At 39.3% G+C, this 27977-nt stretch overlaps 1 protein-coding gene across 1 annotated transcript; it reads left to right on the top strand.

The window, feature by feature from the left end:
• Positions 1-24016, top strand: SLFN12 (schlafen family member 12). Its single transcript, XM_029212488.1, has 3 exons — positions 1-101; positions 4570-5651; positions 23190-24016. Exons 2-3 carry the CDS (start codon positions 4595-4597, stop codon positions 23768-23770), a joined length of 1638 nt encoding a protein of 545 aa, XP_029068321.1. The 5' UTR covers positions 1-101; positions 4570-4594; the 3' UTR covers positions 23771-24016.
• The last annotated feature ends 3961 nt before the right edge of the window (positions 24017-27977 follow it).

The raw sequence follows: 27977 nt of genomic DNA, 5'->3' as shown, positions 1-27977 counted from the left end.
GGCTGAATGCGCCGCCTTAACTGGAGTGCACCAGCTCTCCTCGCAAACGGGGGACCTCTAGCTCCCCTAAGAATCCTGCGAATCCCGAGCAGCGCTCCTGGGTAGGTTTGTCCCCTCTCCGTTGCCAAATATCGGAACCTCAGCTTCTTATCCCTTTTAAGTCTAGTCTGCTGGCTGTTTGACGAGGTGGGGTGCAGCCAACACAGCCCCGTCCACCCCGCTCCCGGGGAGACCCTCGGCTGTTATCTTCGATCTGGGAGTCTTGGCTCTGTGATGCCTGTCTCAGTAGCAGCATCTACCAAAAAACTACACAGACTGTTAAGGACTTGCGATCAGGACACTTGGGAACTTGAGGTCAGGGCAGTACGTCATCCCATGCGTGGGCTGGGAAGCGCCTTAAAGAGCCTGGGGAGAGGAAGTTGGGGTTTGGCATGGACTAGGAAGGGAGGAAGGGCAGGGTGCTGTAGGGACAGGTCAGGCAAGTGCAGCTCCTTGGGGGTGCCCTGCACGCCTGGGGTCCTTAAATAAGGGGAGTTAAGGAACAGGTTCTGCTGGTAAAAATGTGGCTGACCAGACACTGATGAACTGTCTTCTTAATCCAGAAGGAGAAACCAGGCACTGTTAGTGTCCTGCCGAAGTTTATAACCTAAAGGGGGCGGGGGTGGGGGGGAGATAAGAACCACGCCTTTCTAAACTAAATACACAGTGTTAAAGGAGGAGGGCAAAGAATGAACTATGGTTTTTATTCCTCAGAAGGTAGTTCCTGTCACTCCTGTCCTACCTTTCTGTGCAGTTCCCACGAACCTGCAGTCTGGCATAACTAAGGAGATGTGAATGCCTTCCCCTTTCCCATTAAAAATAGCTAACAGCACAGACTAAATCCCCAATCCAGGTCAGAAAGAATTTTCCCCACAGTCAAAAGTATAAAAAATTTTGGGCTTCCCTGGTGGCGCAGTGGTTGAGAGTCCGCCTGCCGATGCAGGGAACACGGGTTCGTGCCCTGGTCCGGGAAGATCCCACATGCCGCGGAGCGGCTAGGCCCGTGAGCCATGGCCACTGAGCCTGCGCGTCCGGAGGCTGTGCTCCGCAACGGGAGAGGCCACAACAATGAAAGGCCCGCATACCGCAAAAAAAAGAAAAAAGATCTCAAATCAACAGCCTAATTTTATACCTTAATAGAAAAAGAAGAACAAACAAAACTCAGTGTTAGCAAAAGGAAGGAGATAATAAAGATTAGAGCAGAAGAAATGAAATAGAGAATAGAAAAACAATAGAAAAAAACCAATGAAACTGAGGTTTTTTCTTTAAAGCTTTTAAAATTTTTTATTTTATTTTATTTATTTTTGGCTGTGTTGGGTCTTTGTTGCTGTGCGTGGGCTTTCTCTAGTTGTGGCGAGCAGGGGCTACTCTTCGTTGCGGTGTGCAGGCATCTCATTGTGTGGAACACGGCCTCTAGTCATGCGGACTTCAGTAGTTGTGGCTTGCGGGCTCAGTCGTTGTGGCTCACGGGCTCTAGAGCGCAGGCTCAGTAGTTGTGGCACACGGGCTTAGTTGCTCCGTGGCATGTGGGATCTTCCCGGACCAGGGCTCAAACCTGTGTCCCCTGAATTGGCAGGTGGATTCTTAACCAATGCGCCACCAGGGAAGCCCAAACTGAGTTTTTTTAATCAACAAAATTGACAAACCTTTATATTGATGAAGAAAAAAAAACCCTCAACTAACATAAAAAATGAAAGAACGGACATTAATACCAATTTTACAGAAATAAAAGGGATTATAAGAGAATACTGTGAACAATTGTACACTAGCAAATTGGATAACCTAGAGGAAATGGACAAATTCCTAGAAACATACCTACCAAGAGTGAATTAGGAAGAAATGGAAAATCTGAATCAACCTATAACTAGTAAGAAGATTGAATCAGTAATCAAAAACCCAGTAATCAAAAAAGAAAATTCCTGGACCAGATGGCTTCACTGGTGAATTCTACCTGGGCAAATAATTTTTTGTGGGGCTTCTGTCAATAAAAATAATTTAAGTTAACTAAAATCAGAACATTAGCACCATTCTGGCAATCCAGTCTCAATCCTGCGAAAGAAATAATTTCAGCCAGTGAGGTGATCCACTTACCAGGTGTCTTAGTTTGTTCATGCTGCTATAACAAAATATCATGGACTGGGTGGTTTATAAACAACAGAAGTTTATTTCTTACAGTTATGGAAGCTGGGAAGTCCAGATTAAGGTGCAGCAGATTTGGTGTCTGGTGAGGACCACTTCTTGTTTCATAGATGACTGTCTTTTCTCTGTCCTCACATGGTGGAAGGGGTCAGGCAGCTCTCTGGGGAATCTTTTATAAGGATACTTATCCTATTTGTGAGGGTTCCACCGTTGTGACCTAATCACATCCCAAAGGCCCTATCTCCAAACACCATCACACTGGGGATTAGGTTTCAACATGTTAATTTTGGGGACACATAAACATTCAATTTATAGCACGAGGCTATTCTCCAGAACCAGGATTCAGCCATGAGGTCCCAGGACAACACGTTGGTATGAGTCCCAGGGCTCCTTGGGTAAAGGGCCATTGAGCACTGAAAAGAGAAGAAATGGGGACCTGGACCCATAGAGTGTTGTCCAGGCTTGGGCACCTTTCCAGGATGACACTGCTGGCCCTGGCTGGTGCGTGGGCTTTCTCTAGTGGGCCCAGGCACTGGAAGGGCTCAGAAAATTTCATGGAAGACATTCCAGAGCAGGAAGAGTGCTCTGCACCCACCAAGGTTCAGAGTCCATGGCAGGAACGAGGCCCCAGGCCTTTCCTCCTGGTGTCCTAAATGATTAGGAGCCCCCACCAGATTTCATGTAGTTTGAAAACAACCACTCTAAACACTTCAGTACTCTGTTTCTAAAGATTTCTCTAGATCTATGGTAAGATTAGGGCCCAGCATGAATAAAAAGTTCTGTGGGAGCCCTGAGAAGAGGATAGACATGGGACTTCTAGGAAGGATGAGAGGAGTTTTCAGGTGACAAAAGTGGGAGAGGGCAAAGGCACAGAGGCCCCAAGTTTCACGGGGGGTGGTGACTACTCTGGGGCATTTGGAGTGGTGACATTTACTGAACACTTAGTCTAGGCCCTGTAATTTGCTAAGTGTTCTGTGGAATATATTGTTGCTTTTTTTCCTCTGTATGGAATGGTCATGATCAACAAAGGAATTCTCTTGGTTTAACCCCAACTGTCCAAATCATCTGGAGCCCCAAATTTACTGTTGCTGTCTTAGTCAGCTCTGGCTGCTATTGTAAAAATATCATAGACTGGCTGGCTTATAACAGAAACTTATTTCTCACAGTTCTGGAGGCTGGGCAGTCCAAGATCAAGGTGCCAGTGTGGTCAGGTTCTAATGAGGGTCCTCTCCTGGTTGTAGACTTTTCATTGTATCTTCACATGGTAGAGAGCAGAGAAGGGAGGCAACCTCTCTTGAGGTTCATACAAGGGCATTAATCTTACTCATGAGTGCTCGGCCCTTATGATCTCATCTGATCCTAATTACCCCCCAAAGGCCCCACTTCCTCATACCATCATGTGGTAGGGGAGGGTTTCAACATATGAATTTTGAAGGGACACAAACATTCAGTCCATACAGCTGTTTACATATGATCAGAAGTTTATAGAGACTGAGGTGTATCCACAGCCTACAGCTGAGTCTCTGCAGCATACTGATCCAGCAGTGGACAGGAGTATTCTGACCTTCTTTGTATCCTTTCCAAGTGTAGTGATCACTACCTGTGATGAACTCTTCTCTCAGCTGTCTCTAGGCCATCTATAACAAAGCCGTAATCCCAGCAGACCTTAAAGGGACAGGGTTAATGGATTTGGGATACTTATACCTAAAGCAGATGTTTTTGTATATAAGAATTTTACCTCATTGAAAATATGTGGATATCTGATAGAAAAAGGGTATAGTGACTTGGCCCACCTTGCTTAAGATCAATGGCCAAAATTTATGAATCTAACTCATCCTTGCAAGAAGGAAAAATTATTAAAATGGCATATTGCTAGATGTCTTTAGACTCCAACTGAGAATTTTCCCAAGGGATTCCCCAATAAGAGAAAATAATTAAGATAAAGTTGAAATTATTTAAAAAATAAAAGTATATGTAATATATAAAACTAAAATTTGGTTCACTGAGATCAGAAACATAGATAGGCTCCCCTCAGGGGCTTATTTAAGAAAAGAAGAGAGAAGCAAGTTATATAATATTAGGGATTAGAAAAGAGATATAAACACAGATAAAAATTAGATTAAAACAATTAGAAGAGGATCATATAAAACTATGGCAAAAATTTGGAAAATTTGACAGGAGTAGAAATTACTATCATCTTATCATCATTATCATTATCATCAGTTCAGAATATGTCCCCAAAACCTATTTTATATCTGCATCCTTATCATGGCATCCAGTGGAATATAGGATAAAACAAAATAAAGAATTTTGTTGGGTTTGCCTCACAATACACAATTTGCTATCTCTTTTGCTCAGGTCCTATTTTAAATGGCTCTGTCTGTTTTACAGAAAAGAATTTCTGCTTGGAAGTTGAATGGCTTCTAGGAAAATGACCATCCGTGTTGTTTTGGACACTAACTATGCTGAGCTGGTTCTAGATGTGGGAAAAGTCACTTTCGGGGAGAAGAATAGAAAAAAAATGAAAGATTGTCAATTGAGAAAAAAGCAGAATGAAAACGTCTCACAACCTGTGGTTGCTTTGCTGAATTCTGGAGGGGGCGTGTGCAGGGCTGAAATTGAGAATGAAAACTATAGTTATGAAAAAGATGGAATAGGATTAGATTTGGAAAATTCTTTTGCCAATATTGTTTCGTTTGTTTCTAAATACTTAGACTTTATGCAGCAAGGTAAATGTTTTCTGATTTTTGTCAAATCGTGGAGCTCAGAAACCTCTGGGTTGAGGATTGCCACCTTGAGCTCCAATTTGTACAAAAGAGATATAACCTCTGTAAAAGTCATGAATGCTACCGCTGCACTGGAATTCCTCAAAGACAGGCTAGAAACTGGAGAGGGATTTTCTTTAATACCTAAATCACCTCCAAAGAGGTACCGTTTTGATGTACAAGAAGAAAGTAGCATGAAGGCCTTGGCTGCTGACTTTTTTAATAGGATGCAACTCAGGTACAGAGAAAAACTCACCTTTACTGAATCCACACATGTTGAAATAAAAGACTACTCAACAGATAAGTTGTTACAACGCATTAAAGATATTCTCCCTCAATATGTTTCTGCATTTGCAAATACTCATGGGGGATATTTGTTTATTGGTTTAAGTGAAAAAAATCAAGAAGTAACTGGCTTTAAAGCAGAGAAGAGTGACCTTGACAAGATAGAAAAAGAAATAGAACAATGCATTAGCAAGTTTCCTGTCTATCACTTCTATATAGAGAAGAAGAAGATAAATTATTCATGCAAATTCCTTGAAGTATATGATGAAGAAAGTCTTTGTGGATACGTCTGTGCGCTCAAAATAGAGCTATTCTGTTGTGCAGTATTTGCCAAAAAGCCAAATTCCTGGCATGTGAAAGATAATCAAGTGATGCAGCTGACCGTGGAGGAATGGGGCCAATTAATGCTGGATCCTGAACCAAGTGAGGAAGGGGGATTAGAAATAAGGGTATATTTGGCTGGGATGGCAAAGCTTTTTTTTTCTCTTGGATTTGGGGCAACATCAATAGTCCTCAAATTTCAACACCTAATTTACTAATCTCTGGTGGTTACAATCGTAGTTCACTATCTCTACCCACTTAGAAGGTAGCTATTCCATACAGAAAGCACATTACCTTCTCTCTGTAGCACTGCCTGGTATAAAGATCCAATTAACCCTGCTTTTCTTCCTTGTCACTTCTACTCACTTTCAAGGAGAGCCTGTGAATTCCTTCTCCCTTTCCCTTCTGAGCTCGGTTTCAGTAACTGACCACTTCTCTCTCTCAGGAACACTTGCCTCTTTTATTTACTTGCTCCTTCATCTTTCTTTACACCTTTGCATTTATTTCCCTTAGAACCTCTTCCCTCTTCCTCTCCTGTCTCTTCCGTTTGTGAATCAACGTGTAACCCTAAATTGGACTGATAAGAAAAGGATAGTGTTGGTATTTCATCTGATTTTTGGAAAAGAAAAGCCTCCAATGAAATTAGACCAGCACTAGCAACTTAAAAGTCTCTGAAAGTGCAAGCTTCTTCCTTAGAATCTGCACAAAATTCAGCTCTCCACTAGCCATCATGTCTTCTAATTTTAATTGCTTTTAAAATGAACCCAATTATATGGTAACGTATTCAATTACTATTAACGCATTTTCCTATTAGTATTCAATATAGTGTGTTTCAGCAGCCTCAAGGAATAAATTTATAACTTATGTTTGACTTGGGAATCTAAGCACAATATCTAACAATATTTCTATTGGAAAAATGGGGTCATTTCTAAGCAGACTTTTGATATACTAAGCATTTTGTTGATATACTAAGCATTTAGTTGTGACAAATTGAGAAAGTGATTTTTGTTTTTTAAGATTTTTCCAGGTCATTTGAAGAGATGAACCTTCAAAAAGTATGTTATCATCTATACCCCTTGATTGGTCTCTGTATAAATATAAGAATTTGGAAAGTCAGGAGCAGAGATATCACCTTACAGATAATTTAATTCTGGTTTCTTTGGACTTGGTGTGAGTATTTTCAAATCTTCTCTTCACATCAGCTCTATCTTGAAATTTATCATCAAAGTATATTCTGGAATTCAGGGGAATGCTTTGGTGTTTTTAGCACTGAATATGTCAAAATCTAATTTTTCAGATTTTGATTAGACTTTTCTTGGTGTAATAGGAACTCCTTTAATTGGAAGCAAGAGAACCCCAACTCAATTTAGTTTAAACAAAAAAGGAAGTACATCATGTTGCTGGGAAATCTAGATTGAGACCCAGCTTCATACATTCAGTTACTGAAGAAAGGCCACCATTACTCAGAATCTCTGATTTATCTGTTTTCGTTATTACTGTTTATGGACAACGTGTCATTTTCTGCCATATAAACAGCGTTACCTTGAATATTCTTGTTCAGTCTTCTGGTGCATATTTTCAAGAGTTTCTCCTGGGTCCACACCTAGGAGTAGAATTGCTAGGTCAGGAAGTATGTGAATATTCAAGCAATAAGATAATGTCAGATTGTTTTCCGAAGTAAATGAGTCACTTTACTCCCAACAACAGTATGTTACAAATGCCACATCTTCTCCAGTTGTCAAACTTCTCTTCATCTTTCTTCTCATCCTCCTTCTTCCCACTCAAATAGGTGTAAAATAGTATCTCTCTGCGTCTACATTTCCCTGGTTATTAATTTGGTTGAGCATATCTTCATATACTTACTGGCCACATGTATTTTATCACCTATGAAAGGCCTATTCTGTCTTTTGCCCATTTTTCTGTTAGGCTTTTGTCTTTTTCTTGCTGATGTGTAGGAGATTCTAGAATCCAAATGCGCTTTTGGCCATAAGTATTACAGATTACAGAGGTCTTCTCCAAGTTTGTGGCTTTTGTTTTCTCTTTTCTTAAGGCATATTATGATAATTAGTAGTTTGATATTTTAATTTTCTGGTTTAATGCTCTTTGTGCCTTGTGTAAGAGATCATTCTCTACCTTAAGGTTAGAAAGATGTTTCCCTTCATTTTCTTCTAAAAGTTTTAGGGTTTTGCACTTTACATTTAACATTTAAATCCTTGATCCATCTCAGTGGTGATGTAAGAGTACTATTTCATTTTGTTCCATGTGGATGGCCACATTACCCAGCTCCAATTACTGAATAGTTCCCACTTTCACCCACTGATCTGCCATGCCACCTCCAGCATATTACTAAGTATAAGTATAGCCATATTTCTAGAATCCCTGTTATGTTCTCTTGGTCAATTTGTCTGTCCCTACATCCACTATACTGTCCTAATATTATAATATCCTATTAAGTACTTGGCAGGGTAAGCCACCTTGCTTTTATTCTTTTTCTTTGACAGTGTCTTGGTGATTTTAAATCATTTAATATATTATACAAATTTTAGAATCTGCTTAAGTGCCACAAAAAATCCTTAAGGATTTTGATTGCAGTTACATTGACTAGGTAGATTTGTGACATATTTACATCAATTGTTTTGTACAGTTGAACATAGGAAATCTCTCCATTTGTTTATATCTTCTTTAATGTCTTTAAAGTTTTATAAGTTTCTGTGTACAAGTTTTGCACTTTTTTTGTTACATTTATTACTAGTTTTTAAAAAAAATTTTATTTTATTTATTTTATTTTTGGCTGTGTTGGGTCTTCGTTGCTGCATGCAGGCTTTCTCTAGTTGCAGCAAGTGGGGGCTACTCTTTGTCACAGTACGTGGGCTTCTCATTATGGTGGCTTCTCTTGTTGCACAGCATGGGTTCTAGGCACGCGGGCTTCACTAGTTGTGGCATGCAGGCTCAGTAGCTGTGGTTTGCAGGCTCTAGAGCGCAGGCTCAGTAGTTGTGGCACACGGGCTTAGTTGTTACGTGGCATGTGGGATCTTCCTGGACCAGGGGTCAAACCCGTATCCCCTGCATTGGCAGGCAGTTCACAGGCTCTAGAGCGCAGGCTCAGTAGTTGTGGCGCACGGTCTTAGTTGCCCCGTGGCATGTGGGATCTTCCTGGACCAGGGCTCAAACCCGTGTCCCCTGCATTGGCAGGCAGATTCTTAATCACTGTGCCACCAGGGAAGCCCTATTACTAGGCTTTCAAAAAGTTTTTGTTGTTGTAATTGTAATTGATGTCTTTCTTTCTTTCTTTTTTTTTTTTCTTTTTTGGCTGCACTGTGCAGCTTGCGGGATCTTTGTTCCCTGACCTGGGATTTAACCGGCGCCCTCGGCAGTGAATGTTTGGAGTCCTACCCACTGGACCGCCAGAGAATTCCTGATGTTTTTCTTTAAAAGTTACATTTTCTTATTGTTTGTTGCTGGTGTGTAGAAATGCAATCAATTTTATATATTGAGTTCATGCTACCTTGTTAAAATTTATTCTGAATAATTTGTCCATAGATTCTTTTTATGTTCTTTATAATTATACTGATTATGTTTTCCTAACCCTTTTTTTTTTTTTTGCAGTACGCGGGCCTCTCACTGTTGTGGCCTCTCCCGTTGCAGAGCACAGGCTCCGGACGCGCAGGCTCGGCGGCCATGGCTCACGGGCCCAGCCGCTCTGCGGCATGTGGGATCTTCCTGGACCGGGGCACGAACCAGTCCTCGGAAGAATGCTGCAAACTCAAAAATCTCTCCAGTTGCAATTGTATTTCAAGGGTAGACTGCTCGGGCTCCCCTGGTGGTGCAGTAGTTGAGAGTCCACCTGCCGATGCAGGGGACACGGGTTCGTGTCCCGGTCTGTGAAGATACCACGTGCCGCGGAGCGGCTGGGCCCATGAGCCATGGCCGCTGAACCTGCGCGTCCGGAGCCTGTGCTCCATAGCGGGAGAGGCCGCAGCAGTGAGAGGCCTGTGTGCCGCAAAAAAAGAAAAAAAAAAAGAAAAGAAAAAGGAGACTGCTCTTCTGTTTATATCTCCTGCTTTGGTTACTTTTCAGTGCCTTCAAATACTTAATTTTTAATATTTTGTCCAGATTTTACACGTTGCATCTGTGAGAGGGTTAGTCTGACTCAGCTACTCTACCATTGCTTAGAGACAAAAACCTCTCATCTGTTTTTTTTTTTGCCTTTTTTTGGATTAAGTATTTTATTTTATTTTCCTGTTCTTCTCTCAGCTTTTAATACATATTATTCTATTATTCCTTTACATGGTTTGCCTAGAAATTACAGTGTACATCTTTATTTTGCTAGTTTTACTTCTTCCCAAGTTTTTAGCTTTACATGAATCCTTTTATTGTTTTAAAACTGTCAGTAATACTTCTTATTTGCCCAACATTTACTCTTTCCAGGAAAATGTATTAATTCCTGAAGTTTAATGCTTTCGTTTGGGATAATTCTCCTTTAAGAAGAAGAACTCTGTTTGATGTTATTTGTAGTGTAGATCTTCTGACAATAAGTTATCTCTTTCTCTCTCTTTCCCCCCACCCATTTGAAAATGTTTTATTTTTGCTTTTTGTTGGATATTTGTGGTACATGTTGAATTCCAGGTTTGCAAACCTTTTCTTTCAGGACTTTAAGATGTCATTCCAATGTCTTCTGGCTTATAGACTTTCTGTAGAAGAATGAATCATAAGTCTTATTGTTGCTTCCTTATAGATTGTGTCTTTTTTCCTCTGACTGCTTTAAAGATTTTTCTGCTGTAGGATGTCTTTCCATTTATCTGTGCCTTCTTTAATTTCCTTCATCAGTGTTTTAGAGTTTTCAGTGTACAAGTCTTTCACTTCTTCAGTTAAGTTTATTCATAAGTATCTTATTCTTTTTGTTACTATTGTAGATTGGATTGTTGTCTTAATTTCCTTTATGGATAGTTTATTGTTAGTGTATAGAAATACTACAGATTTTTGTACATTGACTTTGTATCCTGCAATTTTACTGAATTTTCTTATTAGTTTTAACAGTTTTTGTTGTTGTTGAATCTTTAGGGTTTTCTACATCTATGATCATGTCATCTGCAAACAGAGATCATTTAACTTCTTACTTTCTGATTTGGTTGCTTTTATTTCTATTTCTTGTCTAATTACTTTGGCTAGGACTTCCAGTAGTGTTGAATAGAAGTGGTGAGATGGGCTTCTCTGGTGGCGCAGTGGTTGAGAGTCCGCCTGCCGATGCAGGGGACACGGGTTCGTGCCCCAGTCCGGGAAGATCCCACATGCCGCGGAGCGGCTGGGCCCGTGAGCCGTGGCCCCTGAGCCTGCGCATCTGGAGCCTGTGCTCCACAGTGGGAGAGGCCCGCGTACCGCAAAAAAAAAAAAAAAAGAAGTAGTGAGAGTGGGCATTCTTGCCTTGTACTGGATCTTAGAGGAAAAGCTTTCAGTTTTTCTGCATTGGTTATGATGTTGGCTGTGGCTTTTCATATCTGGCCTTTGTTGTGTTGAGGTAAATTCCTTCTATACCTATTTTGTTGAGAGTTTTTATAGAATGGATGTTGAATTTCGTTAAATTATTTTTCTGCCTCTGTTGAAATGATTATGTGGTTTTTATCTTTCACTCTGTTAATGTGGTATATCACATTGATTTGTAAATGCTGAACCATCCTTGCATCCCTGGGATAATCCTACTTGGTCATGGTGTATAGTCTTTTTAGTGTGCTTTCAAATTTGGTTTACTAGTATTTTATTGAAGACTTTTTTTTTTTTTTTTGCGGTATGCAGGCCTCTCACCGCTGTGGCCTCCCCTGCCGCAGAGCACAGGCTCCGGACGCGCAGGCCCAGCGGCCACGGCCCGCGGGCCCAGCCGCTCCGCGGCACGCGGGATCCTCCTGGACCGGGGCACAAACCCGCGTCCCCTGCATTGGCAGGCGGACTCCCAACCACTGCGCCACCAGGGAAGCCCTATTGAAGACTTTTGCATCTATATTAATTCGGGTTATTGGCCTGTAGTTTTCTTTTCTTTTCTTGTGGTACCTTTGTTTGGCTTTAGTAGCAGGGTGATGCTGGCCTCATAAAATGAGTTTGGAGGTGTTCCCTCTTTTATTTTTTAGAAGAGATTAAGAAGGATTGGAATTATTTCTTGGAATGTTTGGTAGAATTCACCTATGAATCTATCTGGACTTGGGCTTTTCTTCATAGGGAGGCTTCAATCCTTCAGTCTCTTTAATTGTTATTGGTCTGTTTAGATTTTCTATTTCTTTTTGATTCAGTCTTGGTAAGTTGTATGTTTCTTGAAATTTATCTGTTTCTTCTAGATTATCCAGTTTGTTGGCATATAATTATTCATAAGAGTCCTTTTTGGTCCTTTTTATATGTTAAGCACCCATTGTAATGTTTTCTTTATCATTTCTGGTTTTATTTATTTGAGACTTCTCTCTCATTTTTGCTTAGTTTGTCTGGCTAAAGTTTGTCATTTTCGTTTATCTTTTTTTAAGAAACCAACTCTTAGTTTTGTTGATTTTTTCTGTTATTTTTCTATTCTCTACTTGATTTAATTATGCTCTAATCTTTATTATTTCCTTCCTTCTGATAATATGGAGCTTACTTTGTTGTTGTTTTTCAGTTCTTTGAGGTGTAAGGTTATGTTGTTTGTTATATTTTTATTTTATAATGTAGGCCTTTATCACTATAAACTTACCTATTAATACTGCTTTTGTTACAACCCATAATTTTTGGTATATTGTATTTTCATTTGTCCTGAGATATTTTTGAAATTCCCTTTGGATTTCTGCCTTGACCTAATGGCTATTCAACAGTGTGCTGTTTAGTTTCCAAGTATTCGTGAAATTCTCATTTTATTGTTGTTATTGATCTCTAGTTTCCTTTTATTTTGGTCAGAACAATACTTGGTATGGTTTCAATCTTCCTAAATTTGTTACGACTTGTTTGTGGCCTAACGTGATCTGTCTCAGAGAATGTCCCATGTGCACTTGAGAAGAATGTGTGTTCTGCTGGAGGGTGGAAAGTTCTGTATATGTCTAAGTTCATTTGATCTTTAGTTCAAGTCTGTTATTTTCTTATTTGGATGTTCTAACCATTATTGAGAGTGAAAATAGTGAAGTCTTATACTAATATTTTATTGCTGCCAACTTCTCCATTCAGATTTTTCAGTATTTGCTTTATATACTTATGTGCTGTGATGTTGGGTGCATATATATTTACAGTTGTTACATCTCACTGTTGAATTGACCCTTTTATCATTGTGTTTTGACTTCTTTGTCTCCAAAGACTACTTTTTTTGAAAAAATTATTTTATTTTATTTTATTTATTTATTTTTTTGGCCTCACTGCACGGCATGTGGGATCTTAGTTCCCTGATCAGGGATCCAACCCACGTCCCCTGCATTGGAAACTCAGAGTCTTAACCACTGGACTGCCAGGGAGGTCCCACTAGAGACTATTTTAGACTTTAATTCTATCTTTTCTGATATAAGTATTGCCATTCCTGCTTTCTTTTAGTTACCATTTCTCTGGAGTATCGTTTTCCATCTCTTCATTTTCAACATATATGCGTCCTTGAATCTAAAGTGAGTTTCTTTTAGACAGCATATAATTGGATCTTGCTTTTTAATGCATACAACCACTCTAAATTTTTTTATTGGAAACATTAAACCATTTTCATTTAAAGTAATTATTAGTAGGGAAGGATTTATTATCATTTTCTTAACTGTTTTCTGTTTGTTCTTTTGTCCCTTTTTTCTCTCTTGCTGTCATCTTTGTGCTTCATTAGGGTTTTGTGGGGGGGGGTTGTTTGTTTTATTTTTTGTATTGTTAGGCTTGACTCCTTCCTCTTTTTGTGGTGTAACTTCTATAGGTATTTTCTTTGCAATTACCATAGGGCTCACACAAAATATCTTATAGCTGTAAGAGTCTACTTTAAGCTGATAACAACTTAATTTCACTTGCACATAAAAACTATACTTTTACCTCTTCTCCCTCCACATTATATGCTATTAATGTCACAGTTTATATCTCTTTATATTGTGTATCTAATAACATAAGTTAATTATAGTTATTTTTAATACTTCAGTCATTTAAAATTTTTAACATCTTTATTGGAGTATAATTGCTTTACAATGTTGTGTTACTTTCTGCTGTATAACAAAGTGAATCAGCTATATGTATACGTATATCCTCATATCCCCTCCCTCTTGCGTCTCCCTGCCACCCTCCCTATCCCACCCCTCTAGGTGGTCACAAAGCACCGAGCTGATCTCCTTGTGCTATGAGGCTGCTTCCCACTAGCTATCTACTTTACATTTGGTAGTGTATATATGTCAATGCCACTCTTTCACTTCATCCCAGCTTACCCTTCCCCCTCCCTGTGTCCTCAAGTCCATTCTCTGCATCTGCGTCTTTATTCCTGTCCTGCCCCTAGGTTCTTCAGAACCATTTTTGTTTTTTAGATTCCATATATATGTGTTAGCATATGGTATTTGTTATTCTCTTTCTGACTTACTTCACTCTGTGTGACAGACTCTAGGTCCATCCACCTCACTGCAAATAACTCAATTTCGTTTCTTTTTATGGCTGAGTAATATTCCATTGTATACATGTGCCACATCTTCTTTATCCATTCATCTGTCAATGGACACTTAGGTTGCTTTCACGTCCTTTCTATTGTAGATAGAGCTGCAATGAATATTGTGGTACATGACTCTTTTTGAATTACGGTTTTCTCAGGGTATATGCCCAGTAGTGGGATTGCTAGGTCATATGGTAGTTCTGTTTTTACTTTTCTAACGAACCTCCATACTGTTCTCCATAGTGGCTGTATCAATTTACATTCCCACCAACAGTGCAAGAGGGTTCCCTTTTCTCCACACCCTCTCCAGCATTTATCATTTATAGATTTTTTGATGATGGCCATTCTGACCGGTGTGAGATGATACCTCACTGTAGTTTTGACTTGCATTTCTCTGATGATTAGTGATGTTGAGCATCTTTTCATGTGTTTGTTGGCAATCTGTATATCTCTGGAGAAATGTCTATTTAGGTCTTCTGCCTATTTTTGGATTGGGTTGTTTGTTTTTTTGATATTGAGCTGCCTGTATATTTTGGAGATTAATCCTTTGTCAGTTGCTTTGTTTGCAAATATTTTCTCCCATTCTGAGGGTTGTCTTTTCATCTTGTTTATGATTTCCTTTGCTGTGCAAAAGCTTTTAAGTTTCATTAGGTCCCATTTGTTTATTTTTGTTTTTATTTCCATTTCTCTAGGAGGTAAGTCAAAAAGGATATTGCTGTGATTTATGTCATAGAGTGTTCCGCCTACGTTTCCTCTAAGAGTTTTATAGTGTCTGGCCTTACATTTAGGTCTTTAAATCCATTTTGAGTTGATATTTGTGCATGGTGTTAGGGAGTGTTATAATTTCATTCTTTTACATGTAGCTTTCCAGTTTTCCCAGCACCACTTGTTGAAGAGGCTGTCTTTTCTCCCTTGTATATTCTTGCCTCCTTTATCAAAGATAAGGTGACCATACGTGTGTGGGTTTATCTCTGGGCTTTCTATCCTATTCCATTGATCTATATTTCTGTTTTTGTACCAGTACCATACTGTCTTGATTACTGTAGCTTTGTAGTATCGTCTGAAGTCAGGGACCCTGATTCCTCCAGCTCATTTTTCTTTCTCAAGATGGCTCTGACTATTCGGGGTCTTTTGTGTTTCCATACAAATTGTGAATTTTTTTGTTCTAGTTTTGTGAAAAATGCCATTGGTCGTTTGATAGGGATTGCATTGAATCTGTAGATTGCTTTGGGTAGTATAGTCATTTTCACAATATTGATTCTTCCAATCCAAGAACATGGTATATCTCTCCATCTGTTTGTATCATCTTTAATTTCTTTCATCAGTGTATTATAGTTTTCTGCATACAGGTCTTTTGTCTTCTTAGGTAGGTTTATTCCTAGGCATTTGATTCTTTTTGTTGCAATGGTAAATGGGAGTGTTTCCTTAATTTCTCTTTCAGATTTTTCATCATTAGTGTATAGGAATGCAAGAGATTTCTGTGCATTAATTTTGTCTCCTGCTACTTTACCAAATTCATTGATTAGCTCTAGTAGTTTTCTGGTAGCATCTTTAGGATTCTCTATGTATAGCATCATGTCATCTGCAAACAGTGACAGTTTTACTTCTTCTTTTCCAGTTTGGATTCCTTTTATTTCTTTTTATTCTCTCATTGCTGTGGCTAAAACTTCCAAAACTAGTCAGCAACCTTGTCTTGTGCCTGATCTTAGTGGAAATGGTTTCAGTTTTTCACCATTGAGAAAAATGTTGACTGTGGGTTTGTCATATATGACCTTTATTATGTTGAAGTAAGTTCCCTCTATGCCTACTTTCTGGAGGGTTTTTATCATAAATGGGTGTTGAATTTTGTCAAAAGCTTTTTCTGCATCTATTGAGATTATCATATGGTTTTTCTCCTTCAATTTGTTAATGTGTTGTATCACATTGATTGATTTGCATATATTGAAGAACCCTTGCATTCCTGGGATAAACCCCACTTGATCATGCTGTATGATCCTTTCAATGTCCTGTTGTATTCTGTTTGCTAGTATGTTGTTGAGGATTTTTGTATCTATATTCATCAGTGATATTGGCCTGTAGTTTTCTTTTTCTTTCTTTTTTTTTTTTTTTGTGGTACGCAGGCCTCTCACTGTTGTGGCCTCTCCAGTTGCGGAACACAGGCTTCAGACGCACAGGCTCAGCAGCCATGGCTCACGGGCCCAGCCGCTCCACGGCACGTGGGATCTTCCCAGACCGGGGCACGAACCCGTGTCCCCTGCATCGGCAGGCGGACTCTCAACCACTGTGCCACCAGGGAAGCCCTGTAGTTTTCTTTTTTTGTGACATCTTTGTCTGGTTTTGGTATCCTGGTGATGGCAGCCTCATACAATGAGTTTGGGTGTGTTCCTCACTCTGCTATGTTTTGGAAGAGTTTGAGAAGGATGGGTGTTAGCTCTTCTCTAAATGTTTGATAGAATTCACCTTTGAAGCCATCTGGTCCTGGGCTTTTGTTTGTTGGAAGATTTTTAATCACAGTTTCAATTTCAGTGCTTGTGATTGGTCTGTTTATATTTTCTATTTCTTCCTGGTTCAGTCTTGAAAGGTTGTGCTTTTCTAAGAATCGGTCCATTTCTTCCAGGTTGTCCATTTCATGGGCATATAGTTGCTTGTAGTAATCTCTCATGATCCTTTGTATTCTGCACTGTCAGTCGTTACTTCTCCTTTTTCATTTCTAATTCTGTTGATTTGAGTCTTCTCCCTTTTTTTCTTGATGAGTCTGGCTACTGGTTTATCAATGTTGTTTATCTTCTCAAAGAACCAGCTTTTAGTTTTATTGATCTTTGTTATCGTTTCCTTCATCTCTTTTTCATTTATTTCTGATTTGATCTTTATGATTTCTTTCCTTCTGCTAACTTTGGGATTTTTTTGTTCTTCTTTCTCTAATTGTTTTAGGTGTAAGGTTAAGTTGTTTATTTGAGATTTTTCTTGTTTCTTGAGGTAGGATTGTATTGCTATTAAACTTCCCTCTTAGAACTGCTTTTGCTGCATCCCATAGGTTTTGGGTCGTCATGTTTCATTGTCATTTGTTTCTAGGTATTTTTGATTTCCTCTTTGATTTCTTGGTTATTTAGTAGTGTATTGTTTAGCCTCCATGTGTTTGTATTTTTTACAGTTTTTTTCCCTGTAATTGATATCTAGTCTCATAGCATTTTGGCTGGAAAAGGTACTTGATACGATTTCAATTTTCTTAAATTTACCAAGGCTTGATTTGTGACCCAAGATATGATCTATCCTGGAGAATGTTCCATGAGCACTTGAGAAGAAAGTGTATTTTGTTGTTTTTGGATGGAATATTCTATAAATATCAATTAAGTTCATATTGTTTAATGTGTCATTTAAAACTTCTGTTTCCTTATTTATTTTCATTTTGGATGATCTGTCCATTGGTGAAAGTGGGGTGTTAAAGTCCCCTACTATGATTGTGTTACTGTCGATTTCCCCTTTTATGGCTGTTAGCACTTGCCTTATGTATATGTGCTTCTATGTTGGGTGCATAAATATTTACAATTGTTATATCTTCTTCTTGGATTGATCCCTTGATCGTTATGTGGTGTCCTTCTTTGTCTCTTGTAATAGTCTTTATTTTAAAGTCTATTTTGTCTGATATGAGAATTGCTACTCCAGCTTTCTTTTGATTTCCATTTGCATGGAATATCTTTTTCCATCCCCTCACTTTCCGTCTGTATGTGTCCCTAGGTCTGAAGTGGGTCTCTTGTAGACAGCATATATATGGGTCCTGTTTTTGTATCCATTCAGTCAGTCTATGTCTTTTGGTTGGATCATTTAATCCATTTACATTTAAGGTAATTATCGATATGTATGTTCCTATCACCATTTTCTTAACTGTTTTGGGTTTGTTTTTGTAGGTCTTTTCCTTTTCTTGTGTTTCCCGCTTAGAGAAGTTCCTTTAGCATTTGTTGTAAAGCTGGTTTGGTGGTGCTGAATTCTCTTAGTTTTTGCTTGTCTGTAAGGGTTTTAATTTCTCCACCGAATCTGAATGAGATCCTTGCTGGGTAGAGTAATCTTGGTTGTAGGGCTTCCCTGGTGGTGCAGTGGTTAAGAATCCGCCTGCCAATGCAGGGGACACGGGTTTGAGCCCTGGTGCAGGAAGATCCCACATGCCACAGAACAACTAAGCCCATGCACCACAACTACTGAGCCTGCACTCTAGAGCCCATGAGCCACAACTGTTGAGCCCAAGTGCTGCAACTACTGAAGCCTCACACCTAGAGCCTGTGCTCCACGAGAGAAGCCACTGCAATGAGAAGCCTGAGTACCACAATGAAGACTAGCCCCCACTAGCCGCAATTAGAGAAAGCCCGCACGCAGCAATGAAGACCCAATGCAGCCAAAAATAAATAAATAAGTAAGTAAGTAAATATTTTTTAACAATCTTGGTTGTAGGTTTTTCCCTTTCATCACTTGAAATATGTCCTGTCACTCCCTTCTGGCTTGCAGAGTTTCTGCTGAAAGATCTGCTGTTAACCTTATGGGGATTCCCTTGTATGTTGTTTGTTGCTTTTCCCTTGCTGCTTTTAATACTCTTTCTTTGTATTTAATTTTTGATAGTTTGATTAGTATGTGTCTTGGAGTGTTTCTCCTTGGATTTATCCTGTATGGGACTCTCTGGGCTTCCTGAATGTGACTGACTATTTCCTTTCCCATATTAAGGAAGTTTTCAACTATAATCCATTCAAATATTTTCTCAGTCCCTTTCTTTTTCTCTTCTTCCTCTGGGACACCTATAATTCAAATGTTGGTGCATTTAATGTTGTCCCAGAGGTCTCTGAGGCTGTCTTCATTTCTTTTCATTCTTTCTTCTTTATTCTGCTCTACGGTAGTTATTTCCACTATTTTATTTTCCAGGTCACTTATCCATTCTTCTGCCTCAGTTATTCTGCTATTGATTCCTTCTATAGAATTTTTAATTTCATTTATTGTGTTGTTCATCATTGTTTGTTTGCTCTTTAGTTCTTTTAGGTCCTTGTTAAACGTTTCTTGTATTTTCTCCATTTTATTTCCAAGATTTTGGATCATCTTTACTATCATTCCTCTGAATTCTTTTTCAGGTAGACTGCCTATTTCCTCTTCATTTGTTTGGTCTGGTGGGTTTTTACTTTCCTCCTTCATCTGCTGTGTATTTCTTTTTCTTCTCATTTTGCTTAACTTACTGTGTTTGAGGTCTCCTTTTTGCAGGCTGCTGGTTCATAGTTTCCGTTGTTTTTGGTGTCTGCCCCCAGTGGGTAAGGTTAGTTCAGTGGGTTGTGTTGGCTTCCTGGTGGAGGGGACTGGGGCCTGTATTCTGGTGGATGAGGCTGAATCTTGTCTTTCTGGTGGGCAGGACCACGTCTGGTGGTGTGTTTTGGGGTGTCCATGAACTTATTATGATTTTAGGCAGCCTCTCTGCTAATGGATGCGGTTGTGTTTCTGTCTTGCTAGTTGTTTGGCATGGGGTGTCCAGCACTGGAGCTTGCTGGTCATTGAGTGGAGCTGGGTCTTAGCATTGAGATGGAGATCTCTGGGAGAGCTCTCACTGATTGATATTACGTGGAGCCGGGAGGTCTCTGGTAGTCCAATGTCCTGAACTCGGCTCTCCCACCTCAGAGGCTCAGGCCTGACACCTGGCCAGAGCACCAAGACCCTGCCAGCCACATGGCTCCAAAGGGACATATGACGGGTCCGAGATTCCTGAACCAAGACATCTCAGGGTCTAGGAGAGAGAGGCAGAGAGATGAGGAACAATCCTGGCTCTGTGTGGAAGGGACTCCATCCCAGAAGCCCCAGAGGAAGGAACTGCCTCTAGTTAACTTGTCACTGAATAGACAATGCCTGGCACACTGTGCTTGGTAAGTATTCGGTGAATGAATGAACAAATCTCATTTAACTTTTATACTAAATTAAAAGTCATTTATCCACTACCGTTATAATAATATGGTTTTCTGTTTTTGTCTCTATATTTACCTTTACCAATGACTTTTATGCTTTCATGTTGCTGTTTAACATCTTTTATTTTCAACTTGAAGAACTCCCTTTAGCATTTCTTATAAAGTAGGTCTAATAGTGATGAATTCTCTTAGCTTTTGTTTGTTTTAGAAAGTCTTTATCTCCCCCTCACTTCTGAAGGACAGGTTTGCGGTGTATATATTCTTGGTTGGAAGTTTTCTTCTGTCAGAACTTTGAATATATCATCCCACTCTCTTCTGGCATTCAATGTTTCTTAAGAAAAAGCCACTGATAGTCTTATCGGGGGTTCTCTTTTATGTTACAAGTTGCTTTTCTCTTACTGCTTTCAAAGTTATCCTTTTTATCTTTAACTTTTGACAATTTGATTATAATGTGTCTAAATGTAAGTATCTTCTGATTCAGCTTACTTGGTATGTTTTGGACTTCCTAGATCTGGATGTTCATTTTGAGGTTTGAAGAGGTTTCGGCCATTACTTCTTGGCATAAGCTTTCTGCACCTTTTTCTTTTTTCCTTCTGGAACTTCCGTAATGCATACATTGGTTTACTTTATGGTGTGCCATCAGTTTTCACTCTTTTTCATTCTTTTTTCTTTTTTCTCTTTTTACTGGATGATTTCCAGTGACCTGTCTTCCAGTTTATTGGTCTTTTCTTCTGCTTGATCTAGTCTGTTGTTGAACCCCTCTATTGAATTTTTCAGTTAACTTGTTGTATTCTTCAGTTCTATGATTTCTTTTTGGTACTTTTTAGTATTTTCTGTCTCTGTTGAAAACCTCCCTTTGTTCACACATTGCTTTCGTGACCTAAGAAAACATCATTAAGGCCATTATTTTGAATTCTCTTTTGGGTAAATCATGTAGCTCCATTTCATTAAGAAAAGATTTCTAGAGATTAATCTTGTCCTTTAATTTTGAACATATTCCCCTGTTTCTTCTTTTTTCTTGACTCTGTGTTGGTTTCTGCACATTATATAAAACAGCCACTTCTTCCAGTTTTCACAGACTGACCTCATGTAGGAGATGAACTCACTAATCAGTTCAGCCAGAGATTCTGGGTACCTCTCAAAGCTTTGTGCTCATTTTAGATGCTGTCTTTGTTCTTAGTGTTCCCCAGAAGACTATCGTAAGCCAAGTCCCATCGGTGCCCTGATTCAGGCAAGATAGAAGCCAGTGCCTCAAGTTGCAGCCAGAAAAGTTGAAGCACTAGATGTGTGTCCCAATTCCTCCTCTCTTAGGGAGAAGTTGAGAGATGGAGTTTATCACCCACTTGCTCTTGACAAATACCTGCTTACTAGTTCAGACTGTGTGCTCTTTCAAACTGTTGCTTTGCTCTCTGTTGCCCTCCAGAACCTAGTGAATGCCAGGCCCTGTCAGCTCTCAGAGAAGGATGGGTTAGAAGTCAGTCCCTCTGGTAGCAACTGGAATGTTTTGGGAGCTAGATGTGCATTCCAACTCCTTTTAGGGAGAATCGGAGACTTGGTTTTATAACTGGAGTGGGTCAGGGGAAGAGCAACAGGAGGTATCCACATGCCCATTCAAACTCCCAAGGGACAGATGATTGCCTTCTCCATCAGCTCCCAGAGACAGACAGTTAAGATGCCAGACTCTCAGACAGCAGGTACGAAAGTTAGGGCACTAGATGTGCCCTAACTCTTCTCTTCTTCCAGAGAGAAGCTGGGAACTGACTTTATTGTCTGCTTGCTCTCTACTGAGCCAAAAGGAAGAACCACTGGAAGTGCTCTGGGCCCAGGAGACTAGTGAATGCTGGGCTTCATCAGCTCTCAGAGATAGACAAGTTAGAAGCCAGTCTCTTGGGTAGCAGCCATAAAAGATGGGGTACTAGATGTGTGGTCCAAACCTTTTGCTCCTTAGGGAGAAGCTAGGATTTGAGGGTACCCTCCTGACTGTATGGTGCTGTGCTAGGGGTGAAGTTTATGGCAAGGCTGTGTCTCAACTTTTCCTACCCATTTCAATGTGGTTATTTTCTCAGTCACCCAGTGTGCAGGAGTCTCTCAACTAGTTTCCAGATTTTTCTCAGAGGGAATTGATCCACATGTAGCTGTTTATTTGTTGCATCCACAGGTGGAGGGAGAGTCTGGAGCCTCCTATTTTGTCCTCTTGGTCTTTAAGTCCCTTTTTGATAAATTCCAATACCTGAATCACTTGTCAGTCTTTTTCTCGTATCTATTTTTTCTCTTGTTTTTTTTTTTTGGTAGTTTGTCCTGATTTTTATCATATCTCTGAATTTTCTTATTATACCATGGATGGCAAATTATAGAGGCTTTGGAAGATGTTACATTCCTCCAAAGAGGATTATACTTTGTTTTGTCAGGTAGATAGAGTACAAGTGATAACCCTGATTTTTTTTGAAGATTGGTTTTATGCTTTTCTAGGGATAATATCTTTAAATTTTGCCTTTACTATTAGGTCATGGCTCTTCTTGAATCTCAGCTTAAAGTCTGGGGTGTTTACCACAGGCCCTCCACTTTGAAGGGACTTGAATTCCAGTCTAAGTCCGCCATCACCATGAGGTTGATGAAATTCAGGTTCAGCTCTTTAGCCTCCCAGTTGATATTTTCTTCTGGGTTTCCAGCATCTCACCCTGTATTTGCCAGTGAATTGAAAAAAATTTGTATGTAGATTTTGGCTGCTTCTCTGCAGTTTCATCCTCTCTGAGATTTTCCCACTCAAATTCCAGATCCTCTGGTAGCCGTGAATTCCAACCTCTTTTAATTCAGCCTGGTAAAACTGATGTTTCTGCTTGGGCTCTATTCACCCATGACATGATATGGAAAATATCCTTAGACAAAAAGCTGGGATGATTGTGGCACTACTTCCTGTGCTTTCTCTCCATCAAAGATTGTAACCCTTTAAGTCCTGCTTGTACTGGTTGCTCTCCAATTCTTTAAATTTCTGTTTTATATAGTTTATACAACTTTTATAGTTGTTTTTGGTGGGAGGGTTGGTCTGGTACAAGCTACTTTGCCATGGTTGGAATTGGAAGCTTCCAGTGTTTAAAATTTTATTATAATTATTTTCATATCTAGTGCCATCAGAAAAGGTGACATATGTTCCAGAAATCCTCTATGAGAAACTGTTCTCACAACACAAAGGACTTGCACAGTTAATACATAATGAAATAGGCTCCGTTCGTCAAGGTACATTGATCTTTTCTAAGAGCTGGTCTTTGGATCTGGGCTTGCAAGAGAACCAGAAAGTCATCTGTGATACACTTCTAATTGCCCAGGACCGTCCACCAGTCTTATACACCTTCCTCAGGGAACTGAATAAGGAATTAAAAGGTTATTCTATACAAACTGCCTTAACTTTAAAGAAGAAACTGGTAAAAATTGGTGGTTACAGTGGGAAAGTGTGTGTCATGACAAAGATCTATTCGAGTGAAGAATCTTCTACATTGATTGAAGGCAATATAAGACTTCTTCATGATTCAAGCTTATCTGCAATTTACCCTAAGTCCTACACTCTTATAACCACTCAAACAATGAGTGACTTGAAGAAGGCCCTTTTTATAGTCTTGAAGAGACTCGGAACTTTGAATGACCAATTTGACTCTGAGATTTCTCAACACCTCTCAGATAATCAGTATGGATTACTTTCAGAGGAATGAAAAAAGGATGTTTAAATATTGTCCAAGGCTCACCTGAACCATGGAAAGTAGACCAGGCTACAAAGATGTTTTTCATTATATAGTCAATGGTGTTCTCAAATTCTGGAAAATATGCCTTTGAAAAGCTTTGCAAGGAAGACAACATGATGGGACCGTGGAAAATCAAATTTAGTCTTCATTTATTTCTTCCTAAATGGTCTTCATAGGTGTTGCTTAAGAGTTATTAAGAAAATAAATTTGTTAATTATGCTGTGCACAGTTTGTTATTTACTCCATGCATAGTTTATGGATAAATTGCCTTCCACTTTTAAGTTGGGGAAAATGGCAATACTTTTATTTTTAATAACAACAACGGAAATTCCCAGGATATACCCAGAAAACCTTTATAACTTAGAAAAGATTATCATTGATGACATTCAGAGTATTTATAATGGAAATGAAGAAGAAGGCAAAATTTATTACCCATCCTGCAAAATTCTCTGCATTTTCTTGGATGACTTTTACACTATTCACTTGGAGGAGTTAGGGCTTGTTTAATTGCTCAGCTGGTACCCTTAAGAACTCAGCAGAATCGTTATTTTAACAGCTAGAGAAACAGCTAGAGTTGGCGGAATTGAAGGTGATACAGAGTTCTCCAGATAGGCAAAAGATAAAGGAGTTCATCACCACTAGGGTCTTAGTTTAAGCTGAAATGGTCTTGTTTAAGCTGAAATGAAAGGGTGCTAATTAGTACAGATGGTGTCTGTCTTAAGATGGTTCGACTTAGGGTTTTTTGACTTTATGATGGTGCAAAAGCGATTCGCATTCAGTAGAAACCATATTTCAAATTTTGAATTTTGATCTTTTCCTGAGCTAGTCACATGTGATATGATATTCTCTTATGATGCTGGGCAGTGGCAGTGAGCCACAACTCCCCGTCAGCCATGCGATCATGAGGGTTAAACAACCGATACTCTATAGTGTATTGTGTTGTTTCCTGCTTCTGATGAGAAGAACAGGAAGGCAATTACTCTTGAGTTGAAACTCAAGATAATTGCCCTGCATGAAAGTAGAAAGCCAGTAATGGCCATCACATGTGAGTTAGGACTTTTGCAATCGATGATCTCGACCATCTTAAAGGATAAGCGAATCAGTGATGCAATGAAATTGTCAGCATCAGTTACATCCACTGTCTTCATGAAGAAATTAGCTGGGCTAATTGATGATATGAAAAAATTTATCGACACTAGAGTGGAATACCAGATACAGAAGTGCATACCACTTAGCCTACTGAGGATCTAGGCTAAGGCAATAAGTTTTTTCCATACACTGAAAGAGCATGCTGGGACTTCCCTGGTGGCGCAGTGGTTAAGACTCCGTGCTTCCAATGCAGGGGCCCCCCATTTGATCCCTGGTCAGGGAACTAGATCCCACATGCATGTTGCAACTAAGAGTTCGCATGCCACAACTAAGGAGCCGGTGAGCTGCAACTAAGGAGCCTGAGCCACAACTAAGGAGCCTGCCTGCCACTACTAAGACCCAGCACAACCAAATAAAAATAAACAAATAAATATTTTTTAAAACTTGTAAAAACTATAAAAGAGCATGCTGATGATCTTACATATACGCAAATGTTTATAGCGAGGTGTGGGTGATTCCAACGTTTCAAAAGGCATCGTAATTTTCATAACATGAACGTCAGTGGTGAGGCAGCAGGTTGCTGATACTAAAGGTACCACAGCGTTTAAGGAAGAACTGCATAGGATAATTGTGGATGAGAAATATTTGCCAGAACACGTATGTAAGGTCGATGAAAGTAGTTTGTTCTGAAAGTGTATGCCAGAGCATACATACATTCATCAGAAGTCCGAGACAATGCCAGGATTCAAGGCATTCAAAGACTATATAATGCCACTTTGGGGTAGAAATGTTGCAAGGTTCAAATTAGAACTTTTCTTAATCTACCACTTGGAGAACCCTAGAGCATTCAGGAATATGAGAAAGCATATACTTCCCATTTATTGTTGCCATAACAGGAAAGCCTGGATGACATTAGCATTGTTTGAAAACAGGTTTTTGAACAGTTTTATTGTGCACGCAAGAGAATGTTGTAGGCAAAACATTCAATTCAAGATTCTTCTGATCTTAGACAATGCTCCAAGGCATCCACATCATATCAGTGACATGATGTAAACGTTGTGTATTTGCTGCTGATCACAACGGTACTCATATAGTCAATGGACCAAGGTGCAATAGCTACATTCAGAGCACCCTATTTATGCCAAATGTTTGCATACGCTTTTGAACTGGCTGAATCTGGCCAAATGCTCTGAGAGATCTGGAAAAGTTTTCATATTCTAAATGCTATCCAGAGCATTGCTGTAGCATGGAAAGAAGTCACACAGCAATGTGTGAAGACATATGTGAACACATTCAAAAGATTCTGCTGTTGATGAAATAGTAAGTAACAAGATACTAGTGCTTGAGAAACAGCTAGAGTTGGACGTTGATGAAGAGGATATTCATGAGCTTGCTGGCGTCAAGGCTGAAGAGCTTTCCAATGAGGAGCTGATCAAACTGGAGGAAAAAAAAGTTAAAAAGTTGGGGGACTTCCCTGGTAGTCCAGTGGTTAAGACTTCACCTTCCAAAGCAGGGGGTGTGGGCTTGATCCCTGGTTGGGGAGTTAAGATCCCACATGCCTCGCAGCCAAAAAAAACCAAAACATAAAACAGAAGCAATATTGCAACAAATTCAATAAAGACTTAAAAAAAAAAAAGTAAAGAAGTTGAGGCAGAGGAAGAAGAAGTTATACCCAAGGCACCAAGAAAGTTCATAGCAAAGAAACTGGCAGAGACATTTACTACTATGAGCAGGGGCATATGGATATTAGAAGAGATGGACATCAATTACAAGAGGTTCTCAAGAGCTAACAGGCAGATACAGGATACTCTTATTTGCTGTAGAGAAATATGTAATGAAAAGAAGAAACAAACTGTACAGTCAAAACTTGAAAGCTTCCTGAATAACACTATGCCTGCTAAACCATTAGCAAGTATAGATGCCCCGATGCCTTCTACCAGCTATTCTCAAGCCTCATCAGGAGAGAAATTGATGACCCTGTCTCTGTAGCCTCCATATCATCCAGCAATTCATTTTAGTTCAATGCTTCAAACATTCTTCAGGCCTACTGTGCTTTCAGCTGTGTACCTTAATGGTGAGTACCCATATGACCATTCTGGTTTTCACTTTCAGTACAGTGGTCAATAAATTATATGAGATATTCAACATTTTAATATAAAAATAAGCTTTGTGTTAGGTGACTTTGCCCAACTGTAGGCTAATGTAAGTGTTCTGGCTCATTTAAGGTAGGCTAGGCTGAGCTATGATGTTCAGTAGGTTACTTGTATTACATGCAGTTTTGACTTAAATATTTTCAGCTTAACGATGAGTTTATTGGGACATAAATCCATCATAAGTCAAGGAAGATCTGTAATAGGAAAACATGAAAGTATAAATCTCACTGGTAAAAGTAAATATATAGTAAAATTCAGGATAATCCGTTATAAAGGTGGTGGTTAATCACTTGTAAAGCTAGTATGAAGGTTAAAAGACAAAAGTGGTAAAAAATAACTATAACTATAATAATTTGTTAAGGGATACACAGGATAAAAAGATGCAAATTGTGACTTCAAAAACAAAATGGGTGTGGGGGAGAGTAAAAATCTAGAGCTTTAGAATGTGTTCAAACTTAAGTTGTTATCAATGTAGAATAGACCATTATAACTTGTTACAGGTAAGCTTCACAGTAACCACAAAGCAAAAACCTATAGTAGATACACAAAAGATAAAGGGATAAGAATCTAAGCATACTACTACAGAAAATCATCAAATCACAAAGCAAGTGAGTGAGAGAAGAAAAAAGAAATAGAGGAACTACAAAACAGCAGGAAACAATGAACAAAATAGTACTAAATGCAAACCCATCAATAATTATTAAAAAATTTTTTGTATGTATGTAAGTACAGTTGATTTTATTTAAGTTTCAGGTATACTATAGTGATTCACGGGGTTTTTTTGTTTTTTGTTTTTGGCCATGCCACACGGCATGTGGCATCTTAGTTACCGGACCAAAGATGGAACCCGTGACCTCTGCAGTGGAAGCGCAGAGTCTTAACCACTGGACCACCAGGGAAGTCCCAGACGTCTGTTTTTCAAAACCTACAAAGAC

Source organism: Monodon monoceros, unplaced genomic scaffold (genome assembly GCF_005190385.1).
Source record: "Monodon monoceros isolate NGI ecotype Baffin Bay Population unplaced genomic scaffold, NGI_Narwhal_1 Super_Scaffold_9, whole genome shotgun sequence".
In the NCBI taxonomy this organism is placed as follows: Eukaryota; Metazoa; Chordata; class Mammalia; order Artiodactyla; family Monodontidae; genus Monodon; species Monodon monoceros.
The sequence above is the reverse complement of the archived record's forward strand: the minus strand, read 5'-3'. Positions and strand labels throughout refer to the sequence as shown.

Coding starts and splice junctions, on each gene's coding strand:
- SLFN12 (XM_029212488.1), top strand. CDS start 4,595: ATGGCTTCTAGGAAAATGACCATCCGTGTTGTTTTGGACACTAACTAT. Junction 5,652..23,189: donor AATGCTGGATCCTGAACCAA/GTGAGGAAGGGG, acceptor TTTCATATCTAG/TGCCATCAGAAAAGGTGACA.